General features: G+C 31.9%; 1 protein-coding gene across 1 annotated transcript in view; it reads left to right on the plus strand.

Moving 5' to 3' along the window:
* The window catches only part of LOC117178246, a 115,252-nt gene that overhangs the window by 66,990 nt on the left and 36,074 nt on the right, over positions 1–12,188 (plus strand). Inside the window, exons 11-13 of the mRNA XM_033369584.1 lie at positions 3,550–3,747; positions 7,391–7,500; positions 8,802–9,166. Of these exons, the coding sequence (XP_033225475.1) occupies positions 3,550–3,747; positions 7,391–7,500; positions 8,802–9,166 (673 nt within the window). The remainder of the gene's footprint in view (positions 1–3,549; positions 3,748–7,390; positions 7,501–8,801; positions 9,167–12,188) is intronic.

Here is a 12,188-nt window from a genome sequence, read left to right on the forward strand (position 1 = left end):
CTTCTACCTTCGTTCGAATACCGTTGCACGAATTTTTGATAATATACTTTTTAACTACAGCATACTATATTCTAAAAATATAATTCATTCATGAGAAAAAAAGCTGTTAAAAGTTGTGGGAACCCTTCTTCAACAAAATTTTGGGCCTTATGAAATTACATTACTGGTTTTAAAACCAATAAGCAATGCCTCATTCTTCTGAAAAAAATGCACAAAGTATACTTTTTAAACATTAAACGCAAAATTTAACTTGTTTCATACAACTTTTTCTCGGTAATGATAATAATTTTTAATGATAAATAAATTGTACACGAAAAATTATATTTAAAAAACTAACAATTTTTACTTTCCTAAATATAAATAATAAGCTAAATTTAAACTTAATTGGTTGTTAAATCGAGTAAACACAGAACTGTTACAAAGCCAAACAACAGATCTCTTAAAAAGATAGGTTCTCTATGATATTAAGAATCAAAATAATATTAATAATTATTTAATTTCAAATGAAAGACATTATTTTAAATGGAAAATGGTTAAGAATTAGAAAAAAAATTCATTTTAACAAGGTTTTTTGCAATTTAATTTGTTCTTACTGTTGCTTTATGCCATATTCAAAACTGGAAACAATAGAGTTGTGCAGAATATTTTTCTTGAAAAAAAGTCATGATTTATTTAAAAAATTGAACTACACAAAAATTATTGAAATAATTATTTTTGATAAGTATTAATGTTTTTTATACAAAACTATGTTTTTTCTATCATAATACATGACTGATGATATAATTTCAATTCTTGAAATCATAGACTTCAAATCTTTACATTTTTTTAAAGTATGCGACACAGCCCTTTTATATTAGGAGTGATTTTAATATCTCATTTTTCAGTTCCGTTTTTCAATTTTAATCCCGTTAAATTTTGTGTAATCTCTTGCAATCTTTTGAGATAGTTTGTAATCTTGATTAATGTCTATAATTTTGTGTGATATTATGTAAGACTATGCAATCTTGCATAATCTTGTGCAATTCCAATTAATATTATGTAACATCATGTAATCTCTTGTAATCCTGTAATCTTTTAATACAGTGTACATGAAAAATCCAATTAGTTAATCCATTGATTATATAAATAATCTAAAATTGATTCATTCTGTCTATATTGATGCTATTTTGAACGGTGAATTAATTTTTTTTTGATCTTAGAAAAAACTGTCAAATTTTAATCGAGTCGAATTAGGAATGATTTAATTTCAAAAGTTTCGAATATTTAATTGTTCTATTTGGAACGCTTTTAATTAGAAATAAAATTATTTCAATTCCTTAGAATTTCAAATGATTCAACTGCCAAAATTATAATCCTGAACATATTGCATTTTTAACGTTATGAAATTAGCTTGTTTTCGAAATTTTAACCTGCAATCTTTAAATTTCGCAATCCTTTAATTAAAAATTAGATTGTTTAATTTTGAAGGCTTTAAATTGGAAATAATAAAATTTAAATTCCTTATTAATTAAATTGTCCAATTTAAACCATTTTAGTCTACAATTTTTCAGTTTTGGTAGTTTTTGATTAAAATTGTTAAAGCTTTTTGATTTTGAAAAGATTTCGATTTACAATCGTTCAATATTTATTTATTTTTTTATTTAAAACGATGTGAGATCGAAACCCTTAATTACGTTGTTAAACTGTTTTAAAACTTAATTTATTAAATATATCTAATTCTTATCAGGAATAGGGTTGTTTGACGATTTTAGATGATCTAATTTTTTGATACATAAGTTTAATCAGAATCGAAGGTGCGTTCTAATTTTTTTGTCTGGTGAGTCGTTCAACAGAAAAAAATGATTAAAAATTGAAGGCGGTATAGTGCTTATTCAAATTTGTGTCACGTGGGTGTCACGTGACTCAGAGGTTCTCACAATTATCTATCATGTGACTATGTGGCTTTGATGAAAACCATCCCAGTAATAAGCGTTGAATAGAGAAAAATCAATATTTTCAGATTTCAGCGTAAAAGTGAAGATTATTCTATTATTTTGAATGCGCGATTTTTCCATCCGTCTAAAATGTCATTATAAGAATAGTATATATCAGAAACTAATTTATTTCTATTTCTATAGCGGCCGCCGCATAGGTTCCTATTCCACAAAAGAGAACGTTTTATCAATATATTTAATTCCTTGTAATTGTACCGACATATAAACTCACCGAGATGTTTTCTATTTCCCAAAAGTATTCATATTTCGGGATTATTTAATTCCTTCTAATAAATTCACAAAATATATTTAATAAATTGTTTCAATTCCTTCCTGTGGATTATAAGTTATGAAAATTTAATTTCAATCAATTCAAATCCGCCTCTCTAGAGTTGAAATTATTTTAATTCACACATTTAAATCGATTTCTTTGATGCATTTTTAAAGAAGTTTAAATAAATTATTACAATATAAATAAATATTAATTTGAATATTTTTCGAATTTATAAGTAATAAAAAGATTTATTAATGAAAAATAGGTTAAATAAATGATTTCATTAAATTTTACTAAGTCAATTGAGAGGAATAGGACTTGCACTTTTTCTGTTCCTGTTGGGGGATTTTTTGACGGAGGAAAAATCGCGTATTCACAGGAATACTAATTCTTAATTTTTCTGAATTTAACGCTTATTACTGGGATGAAAACTAATGAAACTCATGATAAAGAGGTTAAGCCACGGTCTGCTGCCGATTCTGACTATTTTGATTTGATAGCTTTATTTGCTAAGGTTTTTGTGACAAAAAAAGTTATTCTGTTACAATATTTGGATTAAGAGTCAGTAGTGCGTTGAAGGAAAGCATTAAGTGCAATTATTAACACATTTAAAAATCGTACATATTTACGAATTGTTCAGTAAACATGAATACATTTAAGTAATATACTTTTTCAAGTAATTCTTTATACATACATGTTTTAAACAATATTTTGGGACTTCTATTTTTCATGTATACATAATCAAAACCAAACATCTACACAGAAAAGGACATTTGAGAATCACTGTTACATGAGCTGTGATGTGTGGAAAATCCGGCCCCTTTGATGTCAAAGAACCCCTCCAATCGACATCGCGATAGAAAATTTATATCTCAACATTAAATTAAAAATAGTAAACAATATGTAAAACATATTTGATGGGCATGTTTAAAATTAGAAGTTTATATACTATAAGAACCATTTATTGGAAAAATAATATCTGACTTTGGAAACAACCCTATTTTTGTTTTGTTTTCGTGGTACACATGGAAATTCCATAAAAATGTTCAAAGAGAATTTCTTAGTAGAATTTTGATCCAGAAAATATATTATATTCGGATTTTCTGTACAAAAATGTTTTCGTGAAATTATTTCCCTTGAAATCCCGTAAAATGCTATTACATTTTCACAAGCCTTTGAAATATGTAATTCATTTCAGAATACATTAATTTAGTAACCAATAGATGGAATGATTGAAAAGCCCTTAGTTTGTACCGATAATTTAATACATATTTAATGAGAATTTCTAATTACTTTATCAAGTGGGCGAAAATTGTAGTGTCCTTGGAACGTGCAGTTTCTCAAAAAGACGCACACAACTATTTGCAAGAATACAGCATCAAACTTGGACCAGGAGATGATCCTAATAATCCAGCATCCGAGCAGAGGGGAGTTATGGTGATCAAAAGCAAATCCAAGACCAGAGCTAAGCAAAGAAAGGGCGCCGTTGCCAATTGGAAGGTCCTAAATTATTCTCCTCTCTAACACTTGAATTTCTTTTATTCGAAAATACGAGAAAAATCCCTGAATTTTTACAGTTCACCAATCAGAATTCCATATCGATTGTTTTTTTATTCATCGTGGAAACAATTCAAACGTTTCGATCAAATCTCTAATTTCGTATTCTTGTAGGATAAAGATGGTAGGTTTATTAATTTTTTATTATTATTATACCATTAAGCCAAATTCCTTTCTGGGTAAACGTAACTCGCACGGTTCCAGTCGCGTTATACTACTCGGATGAAGGAATTCCTATGGTAAAAGTAAGTAAGTGATCTGTAGGAGAAGGAATCAATTTTAGATCACTTTCGTTCCTGAACATCGCTCCGACTTGGGTCGCTGATCAAACTTGCGACAATCATCCCCAAGCGAAGAGCCTCAAAAGGTCATCGTACGTCACAGTTCACACAAAAACACACAAACTGACTGATTATCTCATAGTAAGATTGACACTCTTTACTCCAACCACATCCACTGAGCAAAGCTATCCTCGAGGACCTGTTAGTAACCAAGATCGTTCGTTTTAGGGGTCTGTCACTTTGCTGACACTTTTTATCATACATTCTTTATGAACGATTCTTCTCTACACTTTCCTGCCTTTGAAATGCAAATGAAATTTGTTGTTTCTGAATTAAAATTCCATAGCATATTTCTATGTGAAATTTCCATTGAGAATTTACTACGGTATTATAACTTGTCAGGGAATGTTTTTAGAATTATTTAAAGATTTTTTTTAGAAAACTGTGTATCCCATAGAGATGCTATATGGAATCGTAAATAAAAATTCCATTACGTTCGAAATATTAAATTCCCATATATAATTCAAAATAAAAGTTTCGTGAAAACATTTCCAGGTGGCATTCTATATGGACAAAAGTGTAAAAGTTGACAATGTGATGTCCCTTGTGTTTAACTTGCGTTTAGAGGAATAATTTCCTCTATTAAATGTGTTTATCAAGTGTATTTTCTCCAATAATACCATGTGTCAATTATATTTTTCTTTACTTCTTATCAAAATAAATTGGATTATATATATAATTAAATGCTATCCGCTCTAGGATAATTAAATGTATTCAAAATATTTAATTTTTAATTTTTTTCGATATGCTTTATAATAAAGTAATAATTATGGAAAAAAGATTATCCGGCTCTTGTTAGATTTAAGGTCAATAAAAATAATAACATAAGATCGAAATATTTCCTAGTAGTTTCTTAATAATAATGTCCCTGATGAGGAAGCATTAAAGGCCTCAAAACATGTTGGATCTTGGTAGTATAAAAAGACGGATAAATAATACAGAAGAGAGAGGGGTTTTGATTTTTCTTTTTTTCTCCAACTTCTTTCATTTGTTATATAAATATCTCTAATAAACCGATTACAATGTTGTTAAGAAAAATATTTCTCTTATTTTAATTCCTTTTGTGCATTTTTGGTACACAAATTGACTTTGTTGATTATATAATCATATAAAACTATGTTTAGTACTTTTTTTAGGTTTTCTTTTTACACAATTTGAGTTTTTTAAACTTTAAAAAAAATGCTTCCAAAAAGTGAACAATAATTTTAATTGGACTACAATTATAGTATCATTTGACAATTTAAGTTTCACGTGATAATAAAATATTTTCATTGAATTACTCATTTTATTATTTGAAGTAATTACAAAATACTGCTTCGAAATGTTAAATTGTGAGGTTTTCAACTTGATATTTCCGTGTAATTATTCTGTGAAAATAATTAAATTCAACTTTTTGTCAAATATATATGTCCCTAATATTAATCATTTTAATCAAAAGTTGAGAGAATTACATAGCTTTATGTATATATAAAATTAGTTAATCAAAATCTTTTGATTAGTTAAATTCTCATTTGTTTATTGTAGAATTTTATGTGGATTTTAAAATCAAAAGCAGTCTGTTTAGAATTCTATGTAAATTTCGAAATGTAATATTCGTAAGCAAATTTTCCCGAAGAAAGTCTCTATTTAGAATATCCATGGTAATGTTTTCCCCGGAAAATCATAGGTCGAAACATTTTTCTAAGATAATACTGCAAGGAAAATCGATCTAAAGATTTTTCCGAAAAAATCCTATAAGTAGAGAAGTTAGACAAGAGCTTCACAAGAAATTCTGTATCGAAATACCAACCAATCGCTGCTACAGGGACTGCGAGACGAATGTTAAAGTGAAAACATTTATACATTTACATTTACAAAAATTCCATTGAAAGTTCCCATGCAAAATTCGTCGAATTTATTGCAGATTAGCAAATGGAAATTTGACTAGAAAATTTTCACTTTCAATCATTAATAGTGAAAGTTTTAATGTATATTTTCCATAGAAAACTTAAATCGAACTTTTTACCTGAGATTTGCTTTTTGGAATTTTAAAACAAACCTAAAAATCTGGATTCTAAACAGAAATTTCTCAACACAGTTCCGTACAAAATACAAAATACGATGGCAAAATTTCTACTTAATTGTAATTGGAAACTAAAATTTTTATATGAAATTTTCATGAATTGATTTCCACGTAAAATTCTACTATATATAGAATTTTAAAAGACAATTCCATGGAAAAAATTTCCATGTAAGCATCCAGATGGAAATTTCATTCAAGAATAATTACTTTAAAGTCTATGTGTAAAACAAATTTATGGCGAAATTGCCACTAGGGAAAGCTAATGGAATTCCATAGAAATATGTTCAGGATATGGACTGTTCATGGGGAAAATATCAGCGAGAATCATTATTGAAATATGACATTCTTTGAAATGGGGTTTCTACTTTTTATGTGAAATTTGATGCCGAATATCATACAAAATTTTCATGAAATGATTGCCGCCTAGAATTTTATAGGAAATTTAATATACAGCTCTCATTTGAATGCGGGGTGAAGTGGCAGTTAAATATTTCAGGTGAAGATATTATGGGCACAAAAAAACAAGTCTCGGGATAAGCTTACATTAATTAAAATTGCACCATTTTCAAAAATTGTATAAGAAGTGATAAGAAAAAAGTTTGTTCGAAAACAACATTTTTTAAGAAAACTAAAAAGAAAAGGGAGGGTTGTTGAAAAACGATATTCCATGTTCTTGAATATTTCAAAGATGTAATGTATTGTATCCAGTGTTTAAAGTCGCATATTCAGTTTATTAACAACTTCGCGTAATTCTTAAATTTTGTGAAAAAAAGTTTCAAATTGATGATTTTCATTGATACCTATCAATAATTTTAATGCTAGTGAAACTATAGAAAAAATATTCAATAAACCCTAAGTGTTAGGTAAAAATTTAATCTGATTGATGCCTGGACGAAAACTTCATCGTAAAGAACCTTTTTTCCTATTTAGGAAACGTATATTAAAAAATTTTAATTAATTATTGCTGGCCGTAGTATATTTTTTTAATCATAATAAAAAAGTGTCACGTTCTATTAAATGGGGTTGGGAGGAGTTAAAAAGGGTCGAGAAAAACATTACGTAATATCTGCACGCTCCCTGATAAGATTAGTGCCTTTTGTTTTGGCGATTGAAAATGAAGGGATGTTTGAATTTTGAAATATAGGTCTCGTTATTAAATCTGACGTTTATCTGATTTTACCAGAGGGTTGGTAAAGTGACAATAAATGAACTAAGGAAACGTGGGATGACCGGAGAAGAATTGCGACGCATTATGTGGGGACGTGCGTCCTTCTCCACTCCAGTGCGGACAAGGTAATCTTTAGTCTTTACTCATTAGGAGGGGTTAACAAATAACCCGATTTTTTCAATCTTGAAATCTTATATTGCGAAAAAGTTACCTTTTAGAAAAACAATTTGGGGCCGAACAAAAATGTAAAAATTGGTCAATATTTCCAGGTCACGCCCAATTTTCAAGGTTTGAATTATGGACCAATTTTCAACGAATAAATTTTTTATGAGTTAACAAATTAACATAAAATTAAAATTAAAATAAAATGTTCAACGTTAAAATTATTCGAAAAGGCACGAAACCAAGTATTTTTAATTTGGTCAATTGCACATGCTTTGAGTTAAAATAAAAAATTAAGTGTCTTAAATTTCCCCTTAATTTTCAATTTATTTTCAAAAAATGTGCATTTAATTAAATACAAAAATATATTTCGGGCATTTTCAAATAATTCTATCTTCAACAGAAAATTTTTTCCCCATCTCTACTTTTATATCAATTTTAACTAACAAAAACTGTACCTACAAAAAAATTTGTTTACCTTAATTTGACTTTACAAACGGCAAAGTTTGCGCATTATTATATTTCGACTTTCAAAAAATCGGGCATTTCGACCCACCCTATTATTTATTCCAAGATTAGTTTCAGTTACGTGCAATCTTAAACTTTAAATATTTCCCAACATGTAGTCTCAGCCTCCAAGAGTATGAATTAAGTTTTGAATATATAACAAAAATTATGTTTTATCTTTGAAAACTAATTTTCACTGACTCAAAAATCATTTAATAAATAGTTCTTACTCGAAATCTCATTAAGTTTTAATTGCGTTCATTTATTTAAATTCCATGTAAATGATCAAATAAATTATTATTATATCATCCCGTTATTAATTTGGAAATGTTAACAAGATTAGGCGAAGAATTCAAATATAAATCATCTCATATTAATTTTAATAACTATAAAGTAAAATATTTTCCTAAAGATCGTTGAAGTGTTTTCAAAGCGATATCAAAGTTGTTTGTTGCATGTTTATAAAGCTCCTATCTTGACTCGAGTTTGCATCCTCAACCTGATGGAAAACTGAGCAGAATCAAAATGAAGCGACGACGTAAATGTCGTACGCAAACACGAAAATATTCCATACTTTATTCATCACTTTCAAAGTATACCTTAATACTTATTCCTGCGATAGAAATTGTTGTATAAAAAAATTGTAAGGATTTTTATAATTTTTCTTATTTCTACACAAATATTGTAGATGAAGTATACACTGGTTGTTTTGTAGGGGAAAAATTAAAATGAGATATTTTTGAAATTTTGTGTATAGCCCCAACGTTGACGAGGTTGGCATGGTGCCAGGAATTTTTGGCGATGCCTTAACTGCAGCCTTGGACGTAATGGCTTTTACTCATGATTTTGATGTGACCCCAGGAAATAATGATCCTCCATATACCATTAATCAAAATTTAAAAATGCCAAATGCACCTTTGCAACTCATACCAAACGGCCAAGTAAAAATTGTGATGAATGGTCAGCAACAAGAGACGATTGGCATTCAACAAAGTACACCGAATAATTATTCGGTGAATAATTACTCACCTTCTCAAGTTCAAAATCAAAACAAGTCTTTAATATCTACCAAACCTCTAGATGGAAAAGTTAAAGAGTCTTCAAAAATGCAACAGGATTCTGGTAAGAATTTTTATTTAAAAATGATTATTGATTTGAATAATCTTTGAATTCATTTATTCATTCCACGTCAGATCGATATTTCATAAGGGTGAAAATCAAAAAGTTAGAATTATTCAATAAACATATATTTGTCAAAAGTATTTCAGAACAAGATATAACCTTTTTTCCTATTAATATTAATCGGAATAAGTGTACAGATAATGATAAACAAGTTTAAGAAGTAAGCTCTTATTTAAAATTTAATTTCTTTCAATCTAATGATAAATATTTGATGCACGTCATCAGATCTGCTTCTAAAGCCTTCACATAGGTAAGCTGAGACTTAATTTTGTTTAAAATAAAAAATAATAGGAATATGGTTTCTTTTCCTTTCTACAACCAACTGCTACTGTTTAATGTTCATCTATCTATCTATATATATAATTAAAAATTTGTCATAAGGACAACCGCAGGATTTCGCCGGGAGCAGGTGTTAATCTGGAAAATTGTACCCGCTCACAGCGAAATCGCGGTAAAATTTCAGCCACAACCACGTCTCACGACCGTGAGATAGGTGGTTACAGTCTGTAAAAGAATCAATACGACGATCCGGCAAAAGCCTCGTGCACCCTAAGAACACGGAGCGACTCAAGGACAACCGCCTTCTGCATTTTTCCCGCAAGTGTTTTAGCATATTGTTAACACGCAGGGATGCTTTTTACGCCATTAGCAAGTTAAGCTTGGCACCTCTAAGAGCGCCCATGATAAGGACAATTAGTTTAACAGAATAATCCGGGTACAATCGTTGCAACTCCCTTATAAGGTCTCGATACCTCTCTTTCTTTTCATTCTCCTTGGTTATGATGTTTTTGTCAGCTGGTCCCGAAAATTCGATAATGAACATGGTTCGGTTCTCGAAGTCAAGAAGAACCATATCAGGCCTCGAGTGAGCAACAGAAACAATTGTCGAGAATATAAAGTTCCAGTATATGCGGCACTTCCCATTCTCGACAATTGACTCAATTTCCCTAGGAGCATTTAGAGGAGTGATATTAAGGTTAATGCCGTAAGAGTGCCAGAGATGGTAATAAAGCATTCTTAGTGCCGCATTGTGCCTTTGAATGTAGGTCGTTCCCGCGTGAGTTGGACAACTAGATAGTATGTGAGCTAAATGATCGGGGTGTGCATGGCACGCCCTGCAGCTATCATCGGGAATGTCTTGGCTCAAAATGTGGCGACGATATGTGAAGGTAGAAATGACACCGTCTTGGCATGCAAAAATGAAACCCTCAGTACCAGACTTTAATCCGGGCGATTTAAGGAAAGCAAAAGTTAGCTCACAAGACATTGACTGATCCTTCAAATTTCTGTGGAAGATACCGTGCATCCTCTTGTCGAGGAGCTGTTCACGAAAGTTTTTCTCTCGTGCTTTCTTAATCCGGGCTTTCAGGAGTGAGTACTTGAGATAGATAAGATTTGATGCATTTTGCTCACCCCTAATACTGAAGTCAAGTCCGAGTGTTTCAGCAGCTTCCTCCGCTGCTCGGAAGACCATATCTGTCGGATGAGACGTTTGGATCTGCTTCGGAGAGTATCCTTTATAAATGTCACATCCTGAATGCGGCTCTGTGGCACGCCCAGGTATGTATAAGTCTCTCCAGCGCAAAGGTGTCGTATGGCGCTTCTATCATTGAGCTCAAGATATTCAGGGATGCCATTAAGTTTTCCTCGCTTCAAATAAACCTTGGCGCATTTGTCTAACCCAAATTCCATTCCAATTTCCTTAGTATATCGTTCGACAATTCCCAGAGCTAGATGCAGTTGCTCTCTGTTTTTAGCATTGATCTTAAGATCGTCCATGTAAAATACATGAGTGACCTTCTTCTTTCGATCTGCAGGTTTGTCGCACAAGTACCCGTCGGAATGGCGAAGTGCTAGAGATAGTGGCAATAATGTAAGGCAAAAGAGGAGTGGGCTCATGGTGTCGTCCTGAAACACACCTTTCTGAAAGGTGACCTTGTTAGTTGTCACACGATTTTTTCCAGATGAGATAGTAAATCTGGTTTTCCAAAGCGGCATCAATCTCTCTATGCATCTAACTATTTGCGGATGAACCTTTAAGATTTCCAAAAGACAGATGATAAGTCTATGGGAGGTCGAATTGAAAGCTTTCCGATAATCAATCCAGGCGATCGATAGGTCACGATGGGAGAATGCTGCATCTTTGCAGACAAATCTATCGATGAGCAGGTTCTCCCGACATCCGGCTACGCCTTTCTTTGAGCCTCGTTGTTCATACATTTCTTGCCACACAGGTTCAATTGCCCGAACAATCCTATCATTTAGGATAGCCGTGAATATCTTATACAGTGTGTTCAGACAAGTTATTGGCCTGTAATTCTTCGGGTCAGCTAAGTTGCCTATTTTCGGCAGGAGTATTGTGCGTCCTTGCACCAACCACTCTGGAATCGGCTCTTCCGACTTCAAATATGAGGTGAAAATACGGGCCAAATGCTGATGGGTTGAAGAAAACTTCTTCCACCAGAAGTTTTGATACAATCTGGTCCCGGTGCGGAATAGTTCTTCATCCCTCTTAATACTTTTTTCACCTCCTCGGTAATGATGGGTGGGCATTCTTTATCAGGTGTTATGAGGGCAACACATAACTCCTTGAAGCTATTTATATTTTCTGAGTCTTCGTCCAGTCTATGCTGAACTTTGTAGGCTTACCTCCAAAATACTTCGACCTCCTCTGGTTTGGGTGGGTGTTCGACAGTAACTGATGCCTACCCGCGGTTGGTCTTAGTTTCGCCTCTCTTTCTCTGTTGCCGGAATGGTTTCGCAGACGTTGCTGCGAAAAGTGCGATAGCTCCGGGTGTTTCTCGCACCACATAGCATGCAGCCGTGCCATGTAACCCCGTTCAGGGGTCACACTCGCATCGTTGTACTCTGGCAAGTCGTGATTCAGTCGCTCCGTCCACCCAAAGGTCGCGAGATCCCGCCGATCCATCGCATTAAATCCATTTTCATTGCCCCCCCCCCC

Source organism: Belonocnema kinseyi, chromosome 8 (genome assembly GCF_010883055.1).
Source record: "Belonocnema kinseyi isolate 2016_QV_RU_SX_M_011 chromosome 8, B_treatae_v1, whole genome shotgun sequence".
NCBI classification, from domain to species: domain Eukaryota; kingdom Metazoa; phylum Arthropoda; class Insecta; order Hymenoptera; family Cynipidae; genus Belonocnema; species Belonocnema kinseyi.